Source organism: Lygodium microphyllum, chromosome 10 (genome assembly GCF_053477565.2).
Source record: "Lygodium microphyllum isolate KBCC chromosome 10, Lygodium_microphyllum_v1.1.10, whole genome shotgun sequence".
NCBI classification, from domain to species: domain Eukaryota; kingdom Viridiplantae; phylum Streptophyta; class Polypodiopsida; order Schizaeales; family Lygodiaceae; genus Lygodium; species Lygodium microphyllum.
Window position 1 is genome coordinate 67830812 of NC_141144.1, and position 27844 is coordinate 67858655.

Sequence of the window (27844 nt, forward strand, 5' to 3'; positions counted from 1 at the left end):
CGGGATTACACCATTCATGTCCCGGCCGACATGTTCCCTGCTCACCCCCACGGGAGCCCCACACTAGCAGAGCCCCAATCACCCGGCCATCCAGACTCACCCCGCCTCGTACAAATCGAGTAGCCCATAATGCATAAAGGGCTTATCAAATGATAACTGGCTAGGACTTTTTGTTTTTAAATGGTTAAGTGTTCCCGACTTGTTAAGTGTTGACATGTTCCTAACTTGTATGCTGGTTTATTATAGTTGCGGCATACACAATGCATATGCTCTCATGAAGCGACAAGTGGATGCAGGATAATACAGGTCCTTGTGCGAAAATGTTTAATGCCCATCACCGCAACACCCACAACCCCACAACGAGCCGCGGCAAAGCCACGCTGCCGAAAGCACCCTTGCCAACCGCCCACATTGCATGGGCCACAAAACATTCCTGGGCCACGCCCCTTTCTGGGTCAAGCTCTTGGTTGAAAGTATAAGGACTTATATTAGCTTAGAATAACATGCATTTTTTTCTCTTTTGAAGAGTTTATAAACATTAAATACATTTTTATTTTGAATTATATGTTTGCAATTGAGCCATCTTGATGAACTTATTGAGTAGAAACTCTCTCTCATGGTTGTGGTATTTACTGGTCTTTTTTATTTCAGCTTGGGTAAATTTTGATTTTGACTACTAGCATTTTAAAGTGCATTGGCATGTGCTTTCATGGGCTAAGAATTTATGCAGCACTTTTGATGTGACAAGCTTAAACTAGGCTAGACTACGTATATCAAGTTTAAAGGTTAACTTATAGAAAAAATTATTGCCTCTTACAATTTGTGAAGAAATAACTCTACTACTATTTTGTCATGGCAAAGGTAATTCTTGAATCTCCATCAAGACTCCGATAGGTATTGGCATAATTTCATATTAAATGCATATGCTTTGGTTTCTCTCTCCTACACACACACACACACACACACACATCCATTGCATTTAGGGAAAAGCTTTGAGAACCATTTGGATGTCCAGTTTGTACTTAGAAATTTGTGTTTAGATTTGCATGTAGATCGTATATAGAGAATTTAAATTTAAATAATGTTAAATGCATGTGCATTCATTCTCTCTCTCTCTCTCTCTCTCTCTCTCTCTCTCTCTCTCTCTCTCTCTCATTGAAACCCATCTATAACATTCGAGGAAGTTATTAGTGTTGAAAATAATTTAAGAATCCTAATGTTTTAGGTATACTGCACAGTCCTGTTGAAGAATGATATATTTGTGTTTGTGTTATAGGCTTGGGGGATCGCTTCCTGATAATAGTTGGCATGTAAAGGTACCTTACTGGTGCCTCTGTTGGTAAAAGGGTGGTTTTGCCATCTTCTTTTATTGATGGGCTAAGGCACATGTATTAGTTGTATCAAGATATGCCATGACTATAGTGCGAAGTAAGGGAAAATCAGATCTCTTTATAATGATGACATGTAATCCAAAGTGGTTAGAGATAGCTAATGCTTTGTTACCTGGATAGACTACTTATGATCATCCAAATTTGACTGCTCAAGTCTTTCATAAAAAACATGTTGATATGATGCATACATTGTTGAAAAGGAATTTATTTGGAAATGTTGCAAGCTATGTTAGTGTGATTAAGTTTCAAAAAGCGAGGGCTACTGCATTCTCATACTTTGTTGATTTTGGAGCACAAACCCTTTGAAGCATGCCATTACGATAGATTTGTTTGTGCTAAGTTTCCTAATAAAGCAAAGTTTTCAGCTTTGTTTGAAACTATCACAAAATGCAATGTCCATGGTCCTTGTGGTGCATTGAATCCCAAGAGCCCTTATATGCATGATGGTCAATGTACTAAAAATTTTCCTCAGAAGTTTGTGAATGTGATAACTATTGATAGCTCTGGCTATCCTATTTATAAAAGACAGAATGATGGAAACACAATCACAATAAAGGGTATCTATGAATGGTATGAGTATCTATGAAGTGGATGAGATCGAGAGTTATTTAGATGCATGATATGTTTCTGCTTCAGAAGCATGTTGGCAAATATATGACTATGCATTGCATAATGAGAAGCCTGATATACAACGATTGTAGGTGCACTTGCCTGATGAGAATTGTCTAATATTTCAAGATATGGACAATATATCAAATGTTATGTAAAATGAAGATATTAGGAAAACTACTCTTATGAAGTCATTTGTGTGCAATCATATTCATCTAGTGGCTCGAGCTATTCGCTATCAAGACTTCCCAGTGTATTGGGTGTGGAAAGCATAAGAAAGGTGTGGATGAAGAGAAATCATGGAAATACATGGAGTCGAATATACTTTGTATCACCTACATGTGGTGAGCATTATTACTTACGAATGCTCTTAGCAATATCTTGAGGATGTATGTCTTTTGAGGATTTATGTAATGTTGACAATGTGATGTTCAATACTTTTAAGGAAGCCTACATTGCATAGGGCGTGTTAGAGCATGATGATGAGTGTGCTATGTGCTTGGAAGAAGCTGCCTCTCTGTAAATTGGTGCCAAGTTGTGTGCTTTGTTTGTTGCAATTTTGGTCTTCTAGCCTCTACTCAGCCTGGTTGGCTTTGGGATAGGTTTATGGCACCAACGGTAGATGATATTTTGTATAAATTACAGTTAGAACATGTGCATGTATCTTCTACAGTTCTTCAACAAGAGGCATCAAACAAGGCTTTTTTTGTATCTTCAAGATCTTTTGCGACAGCATGGGCGAAGATTGTCTGACTTTGATGGATTTCCAAGACCTCATCAAACGGATTCTCAGTTGTGTGCTAACCCTCTTTTGGAAGATGAATATACATATGACATACTAGAGCAATGCAGGGTTTGTGTTTCTATGAGGCAATGTTGAATGATGGATAGAGAGTTGCATATAATGCAGTTATAAATGCTATTGGTGCAAACTCTAGGGATTTTTTTTTTGGATGGTCCCGGTGGGTCTGGGAAGAATCATCATGCATTGCAATTGATGCCTAGAGAGGCTATACTATACTATAGTGCGGATTTGATTGCAAAGACGAACGATAGCTCATTTCTGTACTCTGTAGAGTATTTGAATACACTAGATCTTGGAGGTGGGTTTCCTTCCCATCTATTACTGCTAAAGATGAATGTACCTATTATTCTTAGGAACTTAAATCTTAGAACTTTAAGGGATATATATATATATATATATATATGAGTTGTGATAAATCATCTGGCGGAAAGGTCACTTTACTTGGAGGTGATTTTAGACAGATCCTACATGTCATGATGAAGGGCTCCTGTGAAGATATTGTCAATGCGGCACTATGTTACTCTCATTTATGGCAGTATGTTAAGGTGCTAAGGTTATTTGGGAATATTGCAGATGTCAACCACTGGTGATGTTATGGATAATGGGTTTATTAGTTGGATTTAAGGGATAGGGGATGGAGTGTGTGTTAGAGAGAATTGTGATAAATTACATATTCCATCTGGCATGGTATTAAAATGACACTCTATCGAAATCGTGGTTGATAGTGTGTATAGTGAAGTATCCACAGTGGGAGACGTTAGAGCATATTTTAGCGAGCATGTTATACTTACAGTGCGGAATACAGAGGTGGCTTCATTGAATCATCATGCATTGCAATTGATGCCTAGAGAGGTTATGCAATACTATAGTATGGATTTGATTGCAAAGACAGAAGGTAGCTCATTTTTGTACTATGTAGAGTATTTGAATACACTAGATCTTGGAGGTGGGTTTACTCCCCATCTATTATTGCTGAAGATGAATGCACTTATTATTCTTACGAACTTAAATCTAGGAAAAATGTTTGTGTAATGGTACACGGTTGATATGTAAGGCATTAAAAAAAAAGGTGATAGATGTTGAGATAATAATAGGAATAAATATAGGGAAATGAGTTTTCATTCCTAGGATCACTTTTATTCCTAGCACTTTGCAATTTTCATATACTATGAGACAAAGGCAATTCCTTGTTCGACTAGCATTTGCTATGATGATCAATACGTCACAGGGCCATACTTTGATTGTTGTTGGTCTTTACTTAAAGACACCAGTATTTACACATGGACAGTTGTATGTTGCATTTTCAAAGGTGAAATTCTCATGCGGTGTGAGAGTTTTACTGGATGAAAATGGAAGTGTTGTGAATGTCACGACAAACATTGTATAAAAGGATGTACTTCAAAAGTGTGTATTCCTTTTTTGCAGAGATGCATATAGAGATGTATTTTTGAGAGGGTGAAATGATATGCTTGCATTTTTGCAGAGATGTATCTATTGAAATTTGATAGCTTCGTAGTCCCTACCTGGCACATATGTGAAATGGCCTTTATGCCATGTTCGGTTGGCATATACTCGGTAGTAACTGATTATTTTCTACACTATATTTAAGTGTTTACTCGACTTTTGCAAATGCCTATCCTAAGTTGGGGCTATTATCCAGTTTTTGAGTATCTAAAGGAACTGCAATGTATCTTGCACACAGTAACAATGCATGATATTATAAGAAGAATGCTTGTAAGTGTTATTGAGCGCTTATATGATAATGTCAATATAGAAATTTTACTTTCAATTTTTATTGAGGTGGTGGATTGTGAAAATACTCAGTGTTTTCGAGTGCATATAGGTGAAGCTACACAGGATAAGAAATAAGAAATTTCGACGATCTCACATTGGGACGAAGTTACTCTCCGCAGCACAATAGCGAACCCCGCAAAGAACGCTAGTAATGGCTTATGAAAAGTACGTTGAGAAACGCAGGATCGCCACCTTAAGTATCTCATAAGTGAATCTCTCTCTGTGGTGACAATAGAAGCAGCCTGAACACGCCATGGTCATCTGGTGTCACTCATGGCAAGCTTCTCCATCAACAACAGGCACCTGCATATGCAGGCTCCATCCAATGAAGTGGCAATCCCCCTGGCTCGTAAATGGGAGGCAAAATTCTGTAGCCTTCGACAACACCACCAACAACCACCAGGCGGGCTTTGTTCGTTTTCTTCGCCTCAGCACAGCAAGAGTAGTAGCCCCCAGAGCGGACACCATAGTGCTGGAAGACCCTTCCATGTACGACACGGAGTCAGTCTTCGCAGAAGAGGAAGCGGCTGAGGATTCTGAGGACGCGGCTGCGGATTCCAATGCGCCGCTTGATTTCACTGGCACTGCGGCCGCAGATTCCAACACACCGCCCGATTTTGCTGACGCCTTCGGTGCTGCAGACATGTTTGTGCCCCCTGGTGCTTCCCTCAACCAGGAGGACAAGCCGCCGTTGCGGAGATTGCCTGGTTCAAATATCTACCTTGGCCCTCATGCTACAAATAGCAGAATCAAACAGGCTGAATTTGTCAAGAGCAGTACCTGCACTGCGGAATGCCCGCAAGACAAGCTTCCTGAATTTGCACTTGTAGGCCGCTCAAATGTTGGAAAGTCATCCTTGATCAACACTTTGGTGCAGAGGAAAGATCTCGCTCAGACCTCAAAAAAACCAGGTGTTAAATTCAGCCTTGCAATCTCTCCACAGTCATAAGAGACTTCAGTTTATATGAAGGTGCAATCTTATCTGCTTGTTGCATTCGCAATGCGCACTTACTCCATGCCTCATCACGATTATTTCTAGCTTGATATGAAGTTGTAAGAGCAGGTTAGAGAGGTGTTGGCTTATATTCTTTTTAGAAATGTGGACATTCCATCTCCGATTTCACTATCTTGTAGGAATGTGGTTGCTCGGTGCATCTCTGCTTGCAAGCTGGGTGCACTTATTAAGTATTTCTGTGCATATATCCATATGTTTTGTTGCCATCTGGTACACTTGTGTCTAGGGTTTCAAATCTCAATTTATCTCAGCCTAAAAAGAACACAGCATGTCATTCTTTTGTTCATTCACCCTTTACTGGCAGGTCAAAGCCAGATCGTCACAAGACTGATGACTGTATGCATGGTAGACCAACAGATGGCTGCCAGTCTGCTTTTATTGTATGGCTAAATTGTAATATCCCGTCTTCATGAGTATCCCTACAACTTCTAGTAACCAGATATTTAGTCTGTTCATTGTAGGAGAGGCCATTCATCACTAATCAGCTGGTTGATCTTTCAATTCAACTTGCGCAACCAGTTTTTCACAATCAGCTCTTGTTTGCTTCACATTTTGTGCTTTAAGGCAGGTACAGTGAAGATCATAACATGCACAAAGTATTTACTTTCATAATATCGCAAAAGCCCTAGTTTAGAAAAAGCTGCTGATGTTGTTCATGAATGCGTCATACTTTTTGTCTGTCCTTCAGGAAGTTCCAAGACCTTTTGCTACTGGTTTGGATTCTGTTTAGATTGTTACAAATGTTTGCAAGCCTATTTTTGAGGCATTAAAATTGTCCTCTTTGTGCTAGGCTCTAGTAATTCTTTCAAAGTCCTAACCAAATTGACATTATGATTGGCAGGCAAGACACAACTTATCAATCATTTTATCATCAATAACAGTTGGTATTTGGTTGACCTACCAGGCTATGGGTAAGCTATCATATTTGTGTCTCAGGCTGCCTTGATAAGATTGAACCTTTTTTGTGTGTCCATGTAAGTATGCAAATGTGTCTCACTCAGTTTCAAGTAGTTTAGGCACCACTATTTGGAAAAGTAAAAGAGTAAATTTAGTTGTGGAGAGCAGGTTACATTATTCCACCACTTTATTACATGATGAAAAAGGTGGTCTAGTTTTGTAAAATGTGCTGGGAGTACTGAAGGCTAGTTCTGGAAATGTTTTAACAGCATGTTAGAAACAGTTCAAGTAGGCACGTGGAAGTAAAGATCAAAGAATTGACTTATTTGGACCTGAAAGATAGCAAAAAAATAGATACTGGTACAAGCTAGTGCTAGCTATAAACGTTCATGCTTTCCACACACACTACATGAGAAAGCACATTAATTGAGATAAAAAGGAGAAGTAGGTGAGGAGTCACAACTGCCCTCTCTAGTAGATTCAGGGTGGCCACTTGCTGCAAGGTAGAGTAAAGCTGTCACCTGCATTTTGAAAGGCACAAATGGAAATCTCCAAAAATGCTGCAGTACATATGCTATACGAGAGGAAATTATATTGATTGAGTTAACTGAGTTCTCCTTGGCTACTTTTTCAATGGAAAAGAGGATGGACTAAGCATAAAGTTAAATGTTTAAACTCCCAGTTCACAAGGCTTTAGTTTTAATTCAAGGTTTAGAAACCATATTAAGTCGTGCAATTCAGTTACCAAGCAGAATTACATGATTTATGTGACTGATGACCATTGTTAGCTTGATGACTAATGCAACTGATGACTAGTCTGACATGTGCACCTTATGTGACTCATATGGCTTACATGATCTGCAAAAGTTGAAGCTTCCTAGTTCTTGTGCAACAGGACTCAAGGGCATTGCTTTGCAGTTAGGGGGACTGGAAGCTGTCCACGGTTTCTGTGATGTGATGGGCAAAGCAGTCCATTGTGAACACAGTTACTGGTTTAAAGTTTGGAATAAGGGCACAAGTTAGAGGAAGCCATTTATGTAGTAGCGTAATATCTCCAAAGACAGTTAACATAGCATGACAATATGCAGTTAGCCACGCTTTATTGTACATCCAAGTCTTGGTGTCAGTTGGAGGAGTTTCTTCAAAAGGAAGGCTGAGAGGCGCAGTCCCATAGACCTGTTAGGTGTATGTAAAGCAATGGTATGGCAAACACAGAAATCACAAGTATGACAACCTGGAGAACACTATCTGTACAATGTTGAATGAGAATGTATGAATGACAATGAATATGAAACCTCCATGTCCCTTGGACTGGGGGGCAGGTGGTTGAATGAGTGGGCGTCTGAGTGTGTCATACTTGAACAGATCCTGAAATGCAGCAGCAGCAGTCTTCATGTGTTTGATGATGACTGAGTGAGCTGGAGGCAGTGTAGATGGCTGTAAGATAGCATAACACCAATCTCCCAGGGATTGGTGATGACGTCAGCAGCCAAAACTGGACCAGCAGGCCGGCAACCAGCAGGGCGACCTGTCTTGGCTGTAAACTCAAGTACAGCAGTTCCGAAATGTGCACTAGCTGCAAAACGCAGGTTGCAGCAAAATGCAAATCTTGGGAGAAGGTGGCAGTTGCTGGAGGTGTAGCAGTTGCTGGGCGGCCATGGACAAAATGCAGGTTGCAGAAAAATGAAAATTTTGGGATGAAGGCAACAGGTGCTGGAGGTATAGCAGTTGCTGGGTGGCCAGGGATAACTCTAAACGCAGCAGATTTGAAGGCTGGAACAGGTTGCCAGGCAGTAGATTGTGTGCAGTAGTCTGAAGAGTGTCCACAACCAGCAGGGTGGCAGCTGTAGACTGAAACTACAGATGTAGAAGGCTGGAAATCAGGTCGCCTCATCTGTATGGGGGCTGTAGACAGCAGGGCAGCACTCCGAGAAGCTCCACAAACTGAGGTATCCTCTGCATAGGTGTATAGACAGCAGTGGGTGATGACAGGGCTGAATGATGGCTGGCTGGAATGAAGGGATTGAGGATGCACAAACACATGACTCCTATGTATAGCACAAACACATGACTCCTATGTATAAAGGATTGGAGGGGCATTTGTCTAGCTGTCAAAAGTAGGCCATTTGTTTCTGGTAATTTAGCACCAATTGCTTTTGGGGCTGTTTTAAGGAGACTGAATTGGTTAATGCATGTTTGAGTGAAAACCCTAATATTAGTGGCTCAATACCCCTTCTCAAGTCCAAACAGGACTGTGCTTGAGATGGTGTGCAAGTCACATCTCCACCCTTTTTTCATGACTGAAAGATCCCACCCCAAAGCAGCTGGGGAATTGGTCGATGGGTGCATGTTAGCTTGCCAAGAACCTACCAAGAGTACATAGGTGATATTTCAGATAGTCCTACTTAAAGAGTCTTATGTCCCTTTTTCTTCTCTTTAAAAAAAGGCTCTTAATGATAGTAATAGGGGAAAGTTACACCTTCCATATATAGAATCAGTGTAAGGCCATGCTAGGGTGACGAGGTATAGTTGAGGTAAGAGTTGCCATAAATGTCTACCATAGTAGACTGCTGCAATGTGAATTGTTGCGAATGTGGTGGATCTAAGTCAACTACTCCTTTGACAAGGTAAAAGGGGAACATGGCATTCATATTGCAAAGTGTTCTCATCCTTGGATGGATGCCCGAAAATATAGAATTTTCACTAGTCAAATTGCTCTATTTTTCATTAAAGCAATACCAATGCATGGGTGATGCAAGGGGTAATGCAAAGTGTTAATGCTCAAGTAGAATGATTGCACAAGTGCCACTTGAATGGTGCCCCCTGAGGGGAATTGTTCACCTACACAAGCACCCTTTGACAACCATGATTAATAAGATGTGGATGGATGATGATACAAAGGTATGACCAGTATTGTGTAAGCACCAAGAGAAGGATATCTATTTCTCGCCACAAGCTAGTGGAAGGAGAAGTAAGCATCCCCTCTCACCCCTACATGTCAATGCTAAAGGGGGGAAGAGAAGCACCCAATGAAGAAGAGTGAAGCATGTGTTCAATTGAAAACTTGGAAAATGAACAGCCTCCATGGTAGTCTCAATGAAGGTTGTAACTTGGCCTTGAGAGAAATAGCCTTCATGCTGTTTTGGACTATGAAGGCCAACGAAAGAGGGGCTTTTGATGTGGGAGGGCTGAACTATCAAAGTCTTTGCTCCTATCAAAATGCTAGATCCATGCAAGGGTTAGTTTCAAAGTGAAACACAAGCAATGAGTCTGAGTACCACATGGGACCATAGAGCACATATACTTGTACTTCAATGAAAATGCTTGTAGGTGCTTTCATGGATGTGTATGTTGTATTTAAGGTATGCCCACTACCAATAGATAGTACGATATGTAGATGGGAAGAATGGTAGTGTCTCGATTAGTTTCATGGACGTTTGAACTGAGTGAGTAGGGAGGCTTCATGATCCATTGGATTGGAGGGTCTCTGGGGAAAACCAAAGTTACTAAGTGCATTCATAAATGATTGTACCACATTAATTTCTAATTTTGGTCTCCATTTAGAGCCCCCAAAAGGCCTTTTTGTATTATTTGGCATTTATGGTGCACAATAGGACAAATGCCCAAATTTTCCATATCAATAACGTGGCTATTTTCACAAGATTCACTCTCAGTCATTCATTCATCCTTAGTTGGTCTTCCTCTTCATGGACCAATGATCACCTTCACCTCTCTAAACCTTGGTGGATGTTGTGAAGAAGTACCCTAATATAGAAAATCCAACACAATCGTATGACAATAGCACAAATTGATAAAAGAACACAGTTAGGGTTGGGGTAACTCATAGACAATGAACACCATGAATAAGAAACTAAATGAATCTAAATAGAATACAATGCTTATGGAGCAAACACACTATGCAGTGAAGGAATACTGACCCTTGAACTCTCATGTCTCGAGGACTAGGGTAGAGAGTTTGAGTTGGAGAGTGTGTCGTACTGTGATGGATCCCGAAATGCAACAAGATAGCCGCTATAGGTGTCTAGCAGCAACAAATGCAGTTGCGAGTAGTTGGATCAATGAGAGACAGGCAGAGGAGAGAGAATCAGCAAACCCAGCAACAAAAGGTGTCAAATAGTCAGGGTGGCAATAGTCGATCAAAATGCAGCCTCTAGGTGATGGGAAGATGACATGTAGTAGCTATATAGACTAAATGCAGCTTGGAAGATGATGTCAACTGTAGGTGATGGCCCATGGGTAGTAAACACAGCCTTTTATGGGTCACGTAGTAAATGCAAGGTCTCGGTGATAGTGGATAGTTGGCGACAACTTGATGAAGAGTAAACTGTGCATAGATGGCTGAGAACCAGCATTAGATGATGGTAGATAGTGTGGGGCAGCTTTGGTTGAGATGTCCTCCACGAACAGGATATGGGCAATGAAGCTTTAGCACTTGCAATCTGCAAAAATGAAATTGACTAAGTGGGAGGGCAGCCTATCTATTTATGGAAAGTTTGGGGCCTCCCAAATTAGGGTTTGCAATGGGACATCAAAAGTCTTTAGGACTATGCTTGTTTCAAAGAAAAGGTTCAATGTCATTGATTAATTTGAGTTTTGGGGCTGTTTAATGAAAGCTAATGCATTTTTAGCTCAACACCCCTCTTAGGCCTAAAAGTGGAACTAGAAAGGGATCGCAAATAAGCCAGGCCTTTTTTCTTTTCTTTTTTCCAAGGTGTCTTGCTCCAAAGCAACTAGGGCCTTGGGCTACAGTGGTGATGGTAATCTTATCAAGACTACAGTGGTGATGGTAATCTTATCAACGGAGCCCAAATGTTTACCCTAGAGAGGCTAGAGCATTGGACAAAGGGTGTGCATCGGCTGCCCAGTGGCCTACTAAGTCTTGCAAAGGCGGATGGAAATACAATGGACTTTTTTTTTGAGGGCTTGGGTTTTGTTTTTTAAAAGATTTATCATTAAGTAAGGGTTTTCCATGAGTTTTCGGCCTATTGAGTAATAGTGTCCAAAAGGAAGAAAAGAGATGGTTAGCTGCAAGACCTTCACAAAAGAAACAAGACTATCCCTACCACTACTGGATATTGATGATGAAGCATAGGAAGTGCGGGGGTATATGATAGAGGCAAAAAAGAAGATGGAAGCAAACTAGGTAAGTTAAGTGAGCTAAGCAAGCAAGGGAGACTGCCATGTGTGATGCCTTGAATATGGTGGATCTAGAGTCAACCACTCCAAAGATTGAAAAGCGATAAATGTGCATAGATGTAAGTTTACAAGAATAGAACTCCAATGCATTGGATAGTGTCCTTGCAGGAAAATTGTTCACTTGTCCAAGCAGCCTTTTACAATCATGGTCATGTTGATGATACGGATGAAGGTACAAAGGAAAAAATAAATATATAATGTTTAAATCAATGTGTAAGCAACACTGTGTTACCATTAAGGGAAAAAAAGCTGCCTCTCTCAAATTGGAAGGGAAAGTTGAGGGAGTCATCCTTTCCTCGTCAGTCCAAAGTAGAAGGAGAGGGTGTGTCCAAGACAATACTAGGAAGTAGATATTGGAGAATTGACCGATTGACCACCTTGATTAATATATTTGCGAAATTGTCATTGAAATGCATGAACTTTGGGCGAATATTGCCTAGCTCAATTGGCTCTTTGGTAAAGTGAAAGGGCACTTCAACGTGCCTCATCCACGGGGTGATGATGGGGGGTACCAGCTAGTGCAATTGCACTTTGGTTGTTGTAGTAGATAACAGTTAGAGTAGTACAAGGGAACTAAACTGCCTTCAGTAAGCTCCTCAGGTAGATAGCCTCCATGGTACCATCATGGAGAGCCTTGTGAAACTAGCCTCTTCCTTCTTGGAAAGGGCGGTAATTCCCTGATTAAGCACTTAACTACAGCAATTAGCAAATGAAAATAACTTGAAATGCACAAATTACCTTAATAATCTCGTACATTGGATACCCTATTGGCCCCAAAATTGGCACTTCTTTTGGTATTTCTTTAACTTGATTGCCAATGGAATGAGTACAAGCTGAGATTTAGAATCTCCTTTGCTGTTCCAAAAAGCCTCTTTGCTGTAGCAACAATTAGCAAATCAAGTCGGGCCAATTGCCCCTTGATTTTTCACCTAGGACTTGCACAAATAGAACCACCAATTGGCCAAATGCTATCCCAAATCACAATGAATGGGTTGGCATCTGAATTTCTTGACAATTATACAAATTCCAGGTGCTGAATTCAATGTATGATGCCTTTACCAATTGGCACAGGTCCCAAGGTGGCTGTCAAACCCTAATTACTGTAGAAATTTAGGGTTTACAGCAGAGATCTCTCTGCTGTCCTCCAAATTTGGCTGAGATATACTCAAAATGGTTGAGAAACGTTGAGATCTCCTAAGAATGGATTGGAGAAGGTGAGAGAAAGCCAAGATGAGAGAGAAATCTGATTTTCTTTGCAAGAAAACCCTAAATTTTGCGTGCTGCCTGCTCCAACCTGCATTTAATGCAGTCACCCTATTGCCAAGCACCTCCAAAATGTTGTCACTTGATCAGCAATGTTGTTGCCAACCCCCGGAAGGTGACTCCTTGCTGTCCCATGCTTGCTAAGGCCCTTAGATGGCTGTCTTTTGCAGCAAATAGCTGCTCTTTGATTAGAAAATGGACTAGCAGCTCTCTCTCCCCCTCTCCCAACTATGAACTAATTGAATGGTTGAGACCTAGCTCCCAAAAACGTTTTTCAGTTTGCATAGACATTTTTGTCAAAGTGCAGCATTCTAAATCCATTTTTTAGCATTATCCAACCATTTACTTAATTTTCAAAATTAAATAATCTTGAAAATTAATTTCAGCCCTTTTGACCCTGCCCAAAATTAAATGTGCCCATTTATAATTAAATTGGCTAAGCCATTTGCAACCTAGAGTGGTCCCATACCTTTGTTGACCCTTAGACTAGCATTAATTAATTAATGCTAGTCCCTATTGTCACCATTGACACTTATTGGCCAAGTAACTGTCCCAGGGTCAAAACTGACACCAATTGACTCCCAAAGCCCAAGTGGCATAACTTATCACAACTTTTGCCTTTGACATCCACTGCATCCTCGGGATCCTTGGCATGTTACCATGAAATAATTGACATGTGCATCACATGTACTTAACAACCTTGTACATTTGATTAATAACTTAATCAAATGTTATCAACAAGATTAAAGTACCTCAAAATTTTACATCCTCCTGATAGACCTTCCTCTTGAAATCCCTGCAATCATCCTTGATTGCATTGCATTGTGCCAAAGGAAAAACATATTGCACTGGAATTTACATAAGGTATCATAGTCACAACATTGTGCATTGTTTTCCAACCATGCTACATGCCCCAAACCTATAGAAAATTTCCAGCTAGCATATACATAATGTAAAACTAAAAATCAGTCCAGACGTGTTGTTAGAAACTCATTGGATGCATCCATAACTCATGTTTCTCAATTGGTTTGACTATCAACCATAGAAAAGCATTAATTCAGCATAAAGCATGGCTGAAACTATCAATGGCATTTACTAACATGCTATTGTCCATGGAATTAGCTATAAACCATTGAAAATTGAGCACAATCAGATCATAAACTAATCACTTGCTGATCTGAGAACTGATCACAAACTGCTGCAAATGTGACCCCAAACTGATTACAAACTCATTGCAAAAACTGACTAGCAATCAATGCAAAAATTGATGCAAAACTAATCCCAAAAGTGACCATGCAGATCCCTAATTTTGCCCCATGCTCTACACAACTCAGTAGCATAATCATTGGGCTGATCACTAACAACATTGGGCATCAATCCCACTGATGTTTTGGACTTCTTTTCTTTAGAATCTCCTTGATTTTCAGATTTTCCAGCTTGTTGCCTATTGGAACAGTCCCTTGCAATGTGACCCTCCTATTCACAAATAAAACATTTATTTGCAGCCATCAATTCCCTACGTTGTGCCAATGTTTTCGAGCCCTTTTTTTGCTGTTTTGGCCTCTTTATAGACAGATTTTCAGATTTTCCCCTTTTCTCAAACTTAAACAACTTTTTATTTGGTGTCTCCCCACTCTCATTGGCCTTGCATTTGCATTCCTTGCCCCATAGGTATCAAGTGTTTTGTTTCATTAGCATCTTCTGAAGCTTCAAATGAAGGGTTTGGCATTACCTTCGGTGCACCTTGCTATCCCGAAGGTATAGATGTCTTCTTTTTCTTGCCTTTGCTGTTTTTCTTTAGAGCATTCAAAAATTGGGTAAACTGAAGATCCTTTTACAATTCAACCAAGAGATTTACTGCTGTCCTCATCTGATTCTTGAACTGGTTATCAAATTTCTCTTCACTTTGTTGGTCATTAGCCTCATGAACTCTTGAAGGCCCTGTATCTTGCCCAACAAAAACATTTTGAGCTTGCTGTCCATGGTTTGAGCCTTAGGTCAGACATTGCATTTCCTTCATTCCCATGTGAATGTTCATATTGAGAGGCATCGTGACTGGTTGATTGCATCTCACTATATGAAGACATATTGCTGTAATTTCTCTTTTGAGAGCGAAAATCAGCACTAGCACAAAGCTTTGGCTTGCAATCAGGTGTCTCAGGTCCACCAAATCAAGGGATTGAGTGGTATCTTGGCAATGCTTAGAAAGGGCAATAATTTCTTGATTAAGTACTTAACAACAACAATTAGCAAATGAAAATAACTTGAAATGCACAAATTACCTTGATAATCTCGTACATTGGACACTCTATTGGCCCCAAAATTGGCTCCCCTTTTGGTTTCTTTAACTTGATTGCTAATGGGATGAGTACAAGTTGAGATTTAGAATCTCCTTTGTTGTTCCAAAAAGCCTCTTTGCTGTAGTAACAATTAGTAATCAATTCGGGCCAATTGCCCCTTGACTTTTCACCCAAGACTTGCACAAATAGAAGCACCAACTTTCCAAATGCTACTCCAAATCACAATGAATGGGTTGGCATTCGAATTTCCTGACAATTACACAAATTCTAGGTGCTGAATTCAATGTATGATGCCTTTACCAATTGGCACAGATCTCGAGGTGGCTGTTAAATCCTAATTTTTGTAGAAATTTAGGGTTTACAATAGAGATCTCTTTGTTGTCCACCAAATTTGGCAGAGATCTACTCAAAATGGTTGAGAAATGCTGAGATCTCCTGAGAATGGATTGAAAAAGGTGAGTGAAATCAGATGAGAGAGAAATCTGATTTTCTTTGCAAGAAAACCCTAAATTCTACGTGCTGCCTGCTCCAACCTGCATTTAATGTAGTCATCTACTGCCAGACACCTTCAAAATGCTATCACCTGATCAGCAATGCTGTTGTTGGCCCCTGGAAGGTAACTTCTTACTGTCCCATGCTTGTTGAGGCCCCTAGATAGTTGTCTTTTGCAGCAAATAGCCGTTCTTTGATCAAATAATGGACCAACAGCTCTCTCCCCCTCTCCCAAGTTGTAAATTGATTGAATGACTGAGACCCAGCCGCCAAAAACGTTTCTCAGTTTGCATGGGTATTTTTGTCAAAGTGGTAGCCTTCTAAACCTATTTTTCAGCATTATCTAGCCATTTAATTAATTTTCAGAATTAAATAATCCTAAAAATTAATTTCAGCCCTTTTGACCCTACCCAAAATGATATGTGTCCATCCATAATTAAATTGACTAGGCCATTCACAACGTGGAGTGGTCTCTAATCTTTGTTGATCCTTAGACTTGCATTAATTAATTAATTAATTAATGCTAGTCCCTAGTGTCACCACCGACCCTTACTGGCCAAACCACTGCCCTAGGGTCCAATCTGATACCAATTGACCAACATAACCTAGTCTGCATAACTTATCACAACTTTTGCCTTTAGCACCCACTACATTCTTGAGGTCCTTGGCTTGTTACTATGGAATATTTGCCATGTGCATCACATGTGCTTAAACAACTTTGCATATTTAATTAATAATTTAATCAAATATTATCAGCAAGATTAAAGCATGTTAAAATTTTAGGTCCTTGTGACAATCCTATACTTAGTCTTGGCTATGGAAGCTACTACCATCTCTTGCTTATGCTTGACCAAGAGATGGAATTTGTGCCCAAGAAATGGAATGCTGGGTGTTGGGATCTCCTGCCCAATCAAAATCTGTATAGTTTTGCAAGCACAGACCAAGACCAAAAGCAAGCCATAAGAATATGTACATCAAAGATATCTCAAGACACGCAAATATGCAATCCAATGTGACATCCTAGGTGCAAAGAATTACTAACTAAGCAAGGTGAGTATACTAAATCTGACCTTGTATGAATCAACCAAAGAAGCTTTCCTACTACAGACATATGGATATGCCAATTGATGACCGAGAGTATCCTTAGGTGAGTGGATAGTGGGATCAAGAAACTTGTCCATAGGCCGTGTTTAATTAGTGGAATATTGCACCAAACTGAAGAGGGTACTTCCATTGTGACACAAAAATACGACCTTGGAACGAGCAACCTCCATCCCCAAAAAGTAAGATAAGTGACTGAGGTTGGCCATCTCAAATGTGGAGCTAAGCTAGGCCTTAATTTCTGCTATGGCAGTAGAATCTAAGCCAATGAGAAGTAAATCATCAATATATAGTAGAATATTGTGGACCCCCCCGAAGTGATATGGACATAAGTTCGGGTAGGTTCGGTATTCACCTTGGATAGTGTGTTTACTGCATTGAGCATTGTATTTATTCATCATCTTCACTGTTCATTGTTGAGTTACCCTAACCCTAGTGAGTTCTTTAAATAGTTTGTGCTCTGTTGTACAATTGTGTTTGTTTTCTATATTCGAGGATTCCTTTACAATATGAAACTAATTTCAAAGGTTTCATATTAATTTCCTTAAACATAAGAAGTAGGTTTAATTTGAGATGAAAATCATTGAAAATTTTTATACATATAAATATGGAATCCTATGTTTCATAACAAAACACATATTGCACATGATTCCATATTGTATACAAAATCTAAGTGAAAACAATGACCAACGGTTTACATACATGGTATACATGATACATCGTATTCCACGATTCATTATCTAGATTCCATGAATATAAAAGAAGCCTAATGTGATAGATTAAAAATTGTTCAAAACATACAAACTACAATCAATGTCAAAATAGCAATTACAATCCATGACTCTATGGGACATCAAAATGAATCCATGGACCGTGTGACATGCCACATGAATCATGAAAGCTGCCACCGAACATGTTCAAACTTCAAATTGTGTCTCTAAGAATGGCTTTTAATAGGTAAGAAAGGACGAATTGATTCGACACACAAAACCAGGTTGACTATAATCTTCAATCTTGTTGTTTCCTATGTTTTAGAAACACTTGGACATGACATTTCTTGCTATGAATAGGATGTTGCACAAGTTACAACCACTTTACATATCCCTTATTTTGCAGGTGAATCAGCCATCAGCTCACTGCTGCCATGCCATCATCCATCCAAGGCACCCTCTTTACAGCTGCTGTCTAGTCCTACTGCTACTCTACAATCAGGCAACCTCTACTTCAGCTGGTGCCTTTATTGCTACTGCTTCAGGTCGCTGCATTTGTTGCTGCAGCAGGCCGCCCTGTTGTCTAGCACGCTAGATGACAATTTCCAGTCAGTGTTTGGCGTTACACAGGCTGCCCAGCATCCGACTACCCTCTGCTAGCTGTCCCCCAGCTGCATATTGCTACATGTGACCGTCTACACACTCTTTTAGGCTACATTGCTGCGTTTACAAGTTCCAGCCCTCCCAGATTGCTGTGTTTTGGTTTCCTGCATGCGGCCATTCCATTTCCAGCATCATCTCAGCTCCACTTGGTGGTTACAGCCTAGTGGATTTGTCTTCGATGGATGTCACTCTTTGACTATTCCCTTGTCCCATAGGATTCATCGGTTGTTGGACAGCTTTGCCTTTGAGCATCTTGTGCACTCTTTTGTTAATTTACAACAGTCATTCATTCATTTGAAAGTTATCTTCCTTCTTTGTTTGTGTTTTTGCATTTTGCATTTTTTCATATTTTTTGTTTAAGTTATTGTGTGATGGCAGCAAACAAACCAGTCCCCCATGGTTGCATATGTTGAGCTCAAAATACATTAGCTCTTATTAAACAGCCCCAAAACTCAAACTAATTTATGAGTTTAGACCTTTTCTTTAAAACAGACGTGGTCCTAGAGAGGTTCAATGTCTTACATGCAAAGTTCAAACCCTAATTTGGGAGGCCCCAAACTTTCTATAAATAGACAGGCTGCCCTCCCACTCAAGCAATCTTATTTTTGCAGATTGCAAGTGCTAGAGCTTCGTTGCCCACACCCTGTTTGCAAAGGACATCTTAGTCGAAGCTGCTCCACATTGTCTACCATCATATGGTGCCTATTTCCAGTGTCTACGCGCAGTTTGGCTGTCGCCAAACAACTGTCCACCGTCACTGAGACCTTGTGTTTACTGCCTCGCTATTGACAAAAGGCTGAGTTTACTGTCTAGGAGCCATTGCCTATAGTTGAAAACATCTTCCAAGTTGTTTTTACCTTGTGCAGCTGCTGCCTGTCATCTTTCCATAAGATGGAGGTTGCATTTTGATCCAAATTGCTGCCGCCCTAACCGTTTGACACCTTTTGTTGCTGCATTTGCTGATTTTCTCTCTTCTGCTTGTTTGTTCATTGATCTGATTGCCCACAACTGTGTTTGCTATTGCCAGACACCTACAGAGGTTGCCTTGTTGTGTTTTGGGATTTGTCAGAGTATGACACACTCTCCAACTCATACTCTTTTGCCCCGGTTCTCGAGGCATGAGAGTTCGGAGGTCAATATTCCTATACTACATTGTGTTTTTCTGCTTGATCCGGAAGCTCTTCTTAGAAGCTAGGAACTATAATAGAATCAATTCTTTCCTATCCATCTAGTCAATGTTAAGTATTTCAAGCTTCATGTTTTTCATGGTTAGGATACCCTCTAAGGGAGAGCTTCCACAATGGGTTAAATATAAGTTCTTTGGAAAGGGCTTCATTCATGGTTGGTTAGATTTAAGAGATCTAGTCCCTTATCTTCCCTAGTCAGCAAGCTTCTCTCTAGAGGAAAGAGAGTGTGTTTACAATGTCACAAGATCATGCTCTTGGTAATAAGAGAACACAAAGCATAAACAAGATTAATGAGGAAAAATGAAACCTTGCATCAACTAAGAGCAAGTGAATAATGTTGGTTTTGAGACAAGTATGCATGTTGAGCATGATCCTAGCAAAGAGAGTACAAATGCTATGTAGAACATTGGTGGAATGGATCCTTTGATATCCCATGGTTTGGAAAGATCGCATGTTATCAAAGATAAAGGTGGTTGCAGCCATAGCTCGTACAAAGCATAAGATAAGGGCATACAATATGCAAAATCAAGTATGCTAGATTCTTAGGATGTCCCAACAGAGTCTTAGAAAATGACAATTGAGCATACCAACATCACTTTTGTTTCTTTTTCAATTTCTCTTTCTTCATTGCCTTTGCAACATATTGGTAAAGATAAAATTGAAGCAATAATATCATATGCGGAACTTGGCAAATCTCCCATTGAAGGCCCACTTACGTAGGTGAATACAACCATGGAAGATTATAATAAAAAGATAGGTATCTCTTCTTTTTTCCTTCTTTTTATTATGCTTCTAATAGTCGGAATGAGGTTAGTATGTCATCTTTTTTGCATACAACATCTTCAATTTGATTCTCTAATTAAAATCAATTTACTGTATCATCATAATTTTTAAACTCACCTATTTCATCCACTTCTTTCGATGCATCAACGTACCCTTCATGTGATGTGTAATTGGGGTTAGAGTACGCAAGGAAATCATGGGATGTCAAAGACAAAAGTTGCCACAAGTTATGCTGGACAGGTACTTGGTGGTGTTTGATGTCAATTGTTGGTCTAGGTCATTCATTTGGCTATAAGTGTCAATTGGTGATACTAGAGAAGTGGCGTTTAATAGTACCTAATGCCAATTTGATGGTCAAAGATGGCACAAAGACACTCCGGAATGGAAGTTGTCTAGCCAATTTAATTATTGGCAAGTCAGATTATTTTTTAGGACATTGAAATAATTATTAGATTAATTTTCAGTATTTAAAGATTGAAAATTAATATTTAATTATGGATAATGTTGAAAAAACCATTTGGGAAGGTTGCCACTTGTAAAAAATGCCCATATAAGATTGAAAAACGTCTTTATAGATTAGAGAGAGACATTTTAGTGTATTCACCCTACAAGAGAGAGGGAGGAGATGCTACTGATCTGATTTGCAGCCATCAGAGGACCTTCCGAGACAGCTAGGGACAGGAGAAGACCAATCAACAACAAAGGTGATAGCATCTACAGGCTGTTGAGACATGGCAGTAGCAGTAAATGATTGATTTTCTTCAGGTCTTTATATCTATAAGCTGTTGAGACAAGGCAACAATAGTAAATTATAGATTTTTTTCAATTTTTTGCGAAGAAAGTCTGAATTTCTCTTTCTATAGCATCTCTCTCATTTCCCAGCCTTTCTACAGCCTTGCTTCGAAGATTACAACATTGAGATTACCAGAGGCAGAGAAATTTCAGATTTCTCTACTGTAAACCCTAATTTGCAGTAGAAAGTAGGGTTTAGTTGTAGCCTCGGGAAGCATGCCAACTTGTGAGAGAGAGAGAGAGAGAGAGAGAGAGAGAGAGAGAGAGAGAGACTTGAGAGAAAAAGAGGATGTGAGAAGCTTGAGAGAGAGAGGCTTGGGGGAGAAATAAGAAAGAAAAAAGAAAAAAAAAAGAAAGGAGAAAGAAAAAAAAGAAAGTTGTGGACTTAAAGGAGAATGGCCAAAAAGTGTTCATTTTTTTGTACTAAACCGTACGGATATGTACCGTACAGTTGTCACAGCGCGTAGGGTTGAAGGCTACCACAGGGGTTTGGCAAGAAAACTAGACAAGATAGATGAAGATGCGTCTTCAAGAGAAGTAGATTACAGTGAATGTTTAAAGATTCAAGAGGTACTTCACGGTTGATCACAGGGGTTTGAGAGAGAAGAGTGTATGGGGGTTCAAGAGCTTAGACTCCGGAGATGGTAGAGATAAGAGAAGGGTTAAAGGTCTCAAGCCAAGTTCTTGAAGATATTAATAGAGCTTTCAACTGCATGTTAGCAAAGATCACAAGAGTATTATCTCATAAGTTCTAACTCAAATCAAGCTTGTTTTCTTAACTGTAAGAGCAATCACTAATTATAAAATCAAGTACAATATGTTGTCATGTATCATAAATAACTTTGCATCCCATCATTCATACATGATGCCATATCATGAATCAACTTTGCATGATTACATTAATTGTAGATTGTTAGGGACAAAAGCTTATGAGTCAATTACAAGGCTTGTAGGGCAAATAGACTTGCTTCAAGAGAGCTTCAAATTGAGTTCCTGATAAGGATAAGTTACCACAGCCAAGAAATAAGAGAAAAAGCTCCTCTTAATTCAACTCAAAGCATCTATGAATGATCTACAAACATTGCCTTGCCATAGGGACACATAATACTTGCATGTTTTGACAAGATGTCTTTTGTAGAGTAAGAAATGAATTAAAAGAACAATGCTGTAGCTAATTCTCTGAATATGGCTGAAGATATCAGCCCCAAATCAGCCCAAATATCTTTTGGAATTCACCTTTGATGATAGTATAAACTTCCCCTAACACGGTGTCGTTGCCTTTGGTGTCGAGACTCAAAAGTCCACCACGGGGGTAAGAGACAGCAGGGTGAAGGTAGATTCAAGGAGAGGAGTAGACGGAAGAGAAGGGGTTTGAAGAAATTGAAGACGTAGAAGAATACTCCGAAAAAGAATTAGAAAATGTAGAAGAATACTAACAGAGATGAAGCCTGTCAGTTTCTTTCAGCATTATGAGAAGATATAACTCTAATGGAAAAAACATATATAAAATAATACATTCCTCTACGTTGCTCAGATGGCCAATCTGATGCTTCCATTGGCTCCGAAAGGGTAGCAAAATACCAGTACTCTTGACTAGAATTCTGCCAGATCACTCCTTCATCTCCCATTTCGGAGTGCTGTTCATTGCTTGAAAACAGCGATTGTGTGTCGGCGATTTCGTCAATCTCTCTTTTTACATAAAATCCTCTCAAATTGGTTGAAAGCTACATGCTTTCTTTTACATGTCATCCTAATCTAGAAGTGTTCTATAGTTTTATGGATTTTTACAAGAGATAATATCTAGAATATCAAAAATTGGCTAAAACTTATCCAAAAATCTAATATTTTTGAACCATAGACACTAACACTAATGTCTAAAATGGCGTTGGCTCTCTAAATCAATAAGAAAGGCACACTCTAGATTTTTTAACACGGTGTGCGCGTAGCGGCACGGCACTGTACCGTACGGATCAATCCGTACTACGTATGGAAACAACCCTGGTGCCAAAAATTGGAAGCTCTAAGTCTTGGATTCAATAGGGCTGAAGCTGTTTTTAATCAAATTCAAGTGGATGGACCAGTAAATCAATGAATTTGGGGCATTTTTCATCTCCATCAAAGTGGATAATTTGTATATCAGTCACCACAAGGTTTTACACACACCATACTGAGGGCTTCGTCAAACACAGGTACAGCCTTTAGAACCTCCACATGTGCCATTCCGGGTGGTGCACATGCATCTTTAGGGAGGCACATCCGCCATCTTTCACACCTTTGGATTACACCCATCATGGGATCCCTACCCTTGCTTATCTAGATGTTGATTAGCTTTGTACCATAGTTTGTCTCTATGGCATTACCTAGTGGACTTACTTGTCATTTTATCGTGCCCCATCTGACATTTGGATAGAGCTTAGGTGCTCGAGTCTCTCCATCTCGATCAGCACCTTATGGAAACATTCATGTTCTAGTGCCTCCACCATCGGCACCATATGGAAACAACCTATTTTTGCCTACCCACCACCTCTTTATACTTATCCCTCTCCTTTCTACTCTTATCCTTCTTACACTTCTTATCCACCACCTCATGGTTCATCTTCCTCTTCAGCCAAGCACACTTTCTTTGACAAGACTCGTTTCAATGGGTTGAGTTACACTATTTGGTCAAATTTGATGAGACATATACTTGACTCTTAAAACCTATGGGACCTTGTGCAAGGGTTGGAATTCCAACCCGATTCCATAGTTGTTCCATATGAGGTTGTTTGTTCATGGAAAGCTAAGGATGCCTCCACCACAGTTGAGTTCATGCAAGGTCTCAGTTATAACACTTTGGTCTAGCATCCGAGCGATGGGCACACTTGACTAACTGCTATGCGGTTGGGATTGGACCCTTCATATCACACTTGACCATGAACTTCAAAATTTCAAAATTACTGACCGGGATGATGATCTTAAGGTCAAGTTGGTTGAGTATTAGTGACTTCTTGTTGAGGCAAGCTGTGAAGCCCACTCTTGCCCAGTTCTTGGCATAGGATGTTCTGGAGAGTGAAGTGGTGTGGAAGTGTTTGAAGTCATCTTTCGTCTGAAAGTTCTTATTTTTAATGAGTCATGACAAGCTTTTCGATCAAGGGCCTAGGTTTCTTCAAAGAGTATCTAGCTGTGATACCACGTGAAGAAATACTTGAACATAGAAAACAAACACAATTGTACGACAAAGCATAGATTGATAAAAGAACTCAGTAGGGTTAGGGTAACTCAGAGACAATGAACATTAAAAATGAATGACTAAATGGAATGCTCAATGCAATAAACACACCATGCAAGGTGAATATCAAACCTTGAACTCTCATGTCAAGGCTGAGGGTATGAGCTGGAGAGTGTCGTACTTTGTACGGATTCTGAAACGCAGTAAACAGCCTCTGAATGTGCATAGAAGCAGCAAATGCAGATTTGGAGAGTTAAGATCAGGCTGACCATGTGTAGGACAGCTCCAACAGTGGGAAGCAGCTGGAGAAGTGCCAGAAAGAAGCAGGCAACAGGTTGGAACCAGTAAACACAGGACTATACTGTTCTTGATGATGATGCTGACTAGCTGGAAGCTGAAAATGCAGGCTGGAACAGGTATGACAGAAGCAAACACAGCTAGGGAAGGGTGTTTGATAGTGGCAAAGGCTGGAAATTGGTCGCCAGCAGCTGGAGAGTGATGCCGATCAGCAGATGCAAGTATAGAGGGCTGCAAACTGTCACCAGCAGCTAGAGGAGGGCTGGTAGCAGGCACCTGGTTGATGGACCGCAAGGTCAAACTAAGATATCCGCCCGTGAGGGGTGTGGACAGTAGAGAACAGGGCACCAACAATTTGCAAACAGGAATAGGCATGTGCACCTTGGAGTGCACTCTATTGATATGACTTCAACCTAAGCCCAAAATGGGAATTCAATTTGCTAAATAGAAGCTAGGGCTTTACTATTCTCCATTCTTAGACCTGCTGGATTCTTTAGTTTCTTTTTACAGTTTTTTACTTCCTCACGACTTTATTTTCTCTTCAGTTTCTTTCGATTATGGAATCTTAAAAATCATGTTGATAGTTGAAGCATTTTCAGAAACTCGAATAATTCTTGGGTGTCTACCATGTTGATGATTGAAGCAATTTCAGAAGCTTGAATAATTCTTGGAGGTCCTCCAGTTATTCTTGTTGCTATAACCCTGGTAGACTGTCCAGGAATGGTGTATATGGACCACACATTCTCACATATAGGTACTTGCAAAATAGGCAGCAGCTGGCTCTTTTCTGCTGTTAGTTCCATGATCTGCTGGCAGTTGCTAATCTCTTTAGCCTTCTGTTTATGACTTGCTATACCCCTTTGTGAGCATTTCATCTCTCATATGGATTCCTGTGATCCTCCAATGAAAACACATGTTCCAGTTTTTTGAAGACATTGAAGCTGTTTGTGGTATAGAATCCCATTCTTCAAGAAAAGGATGGCTTTTGTTTGTTTGCAATGGCACACCTCCAATCCACAGGCAAGAGCCAGATTTCTGCAAATGCAGCCTTGCTGAAAAGTGGGGCTACTGCAATGGGAGCTCTTCTGAAACATGCACATGGTGGAAAATACGGCAGGAAACACAGGTGTCCTGCATGAACCAACAATCTCAGGGTTTTATTAACCACTAGGCTACCACCATATGGATGGAAAGGCACCTTTGAATAAAACCTCTCTTTTAAGAACTTTACAATGAGCATGAGAAGTGCTGTTACTTGAGGAAGTGATTTTATGTGCTAATTGATTGCAGCGATGTTTGAAACAGTTGACGTTTGTTGCCTTTCAACAAGTCTGCATGCCTGCTGACCTCACACAAGCCTTACCACATTCTGTCCATCTTTTAGGACAATTATTTCTGTTTCTGACCATCATTCAAAGGGATTGTTCTTTTGTTAGCTTCATAGGTTGGTCTAAATCTCTTTTTGAACATTCCTTCTTTTCACAGAATTGTGACCTTAGATTGGTGGAATTAACTGTTTGCAATGTTTTCAGCTTGTAAGTTTTGTGATCTTAGATCCTTTTTCTTTGATGGGAAAACTCTGGATTCCCTCCTTGCCCGCTTTGCTCCTTGTCTCTACCCCCCTGCACCCTCCAGCAGAGCTAATCATGAAGGAGTTTGTGTTTGTAGATATGCAAAAGTACCAGCAAGTATTCGGGCTTCATGGGATATTTTCACAAAGGACTTTTTTGTTCATTCTCGAACCTTAGTCTGTGTTATGCTGCTGGTTGATGCTAGCGTTCCTCCGCAACAGATTGACCTGGAATATGCAGATTGGCTTCACCAACATAAGGTAATGTAGAACAATTAGAACACCTACTGTTAAAGGCTAAACGGCTGCAGAAAAAATGCTTGCTCTGCCAGTTATTTTCTAGTAATCAAATTTATCTTTGCAGATACCTTTGACTATAGTATTCACAAAATGTGATAGAAAAAAGAAGAAGAAAAATGGAGGGAGGAAGGCAGAAGAGAACGTGAAGGATTTTTTGAAACTTATTAAGCAGTCCTTTGGTGAAATTCCCCCCTGGATCATGACAAGCTGTGTTACTAATCAAGGCAAAGATCCTTTGTTGTTGCATATTGCACAACTTCGGAACTACTGGACCAGTTGAATTGCCCAGAAAGAAGATCCAGGTCTTCTAATACTAGATGGTGTAGTGCTGATTGCACAAGCATGCAAGTTGTAGAATGGTAACCGGTTGCCAACTTGAGGCTGTCCAGTGTTTCGAGCAATTTATGCCTGCACAACACGATGAAATCAAGCCACTATATGTGATGTTTTGCAGCTGAGTTCTGTGATTCAGAATTGTCCAAGTTCAAGCTGCTTCCTTTGTTAATGCGAGCATGCCCATCTCAATACATCTGTATATCAACGAATATGATTATACCCTCAATACATGTTATTGAGAGATGAAAGGAAATGGAATTTCCTCAAATTAGTGATTTCAGTTAAGGCCCACTATGCATCTTTGGTCTGGTCATGTAAAGCCTTACGAACAAAAGAGCAAGCAAGCTTTTGTGCTCTTGGCAAAGATATGGTTGTACAGTGGCAAAAGTAGCAAGCATTATCATGTGCTACTGTGTTTGTGCATTGACAAGATTATTATCTGCACCTGTACTTGCATGTAGTTGCTTCTAAATGGTTGGCCTGTTCTTATGTAAAGTTTTAAAACCTTTTTTCCTTAAGATATGGAAATGTAAGCACACAATTGTCAAATAGAAATCAAGTCTCAAGTGCATGTAAATGTTTTGTAACTGATTTAGAGTCTATCCTTACAGACGAGCTGCAAGATGATTTAAATACATGTTTTGAAGAATCAGTAATTGCCGTGTGGAAGGTATAGACTTGGGCAGATGAGGAAAGCACTTGAACAACCACAGCCACATTGATCCTATGAGCATAACTAGGAATGACACTTGTTTGCAAGATTGCCATGTTCATAAGATGACCCACAATAACTCAACTTGCTTCCATGTCTTTAACTAGATTATGCTAAATTGTGTTTCTTTCTTAAGAGCATGGTTGTGTGCTCTCCATATTGTCATCAATCCACACATGTTTGTGCATGCACACACATGCACACATGTGCACATAGACACAGTTACACACACACAACATTGACCTTAATTTATTCTTTTCCTTCTTATTTCTTTGAAATTTGGATCAATTGAGTGGGTCGCAACTAGACTAATAGAAATTGCATAGAATCTCTATCACACATGTAAGGATGACAATACTTTTTAAGTGTTGAGGTTTGTATATAACTTGTTGTAATCATACC

The 27844-nt window shown here is 39.9% G+C and overlaps 1 protein-coding gene across 1 annotated transcript; it reads left to right on the plus strand.

Moving 5' to 3' along the window:
* Positions 1–4694: 4694 nt before the first annotated feature.
* On the plus strand, positions 4695–27279 carry LOC148030116 (GTP-binding protein At2g22870-like). The gene is made up of 4 exons (XM_087686392.1): positions 4695–5510; positions 6456–6525; positions 26193–26355; positions 26459–27279. The coding sequence occupies exons 1-4, from the start codon at positions 4853–4855 to the stop codon at positions 26672–26674; spliced, it is 1107 nt and encodes a 368-aa protein (XP_087542518.1). The 5' UTR covers positions 4695–4852; the 3' UTR covers positions 26675–27279.
* Positions 27280–27844: the final 565 nt, after the last annotated feature.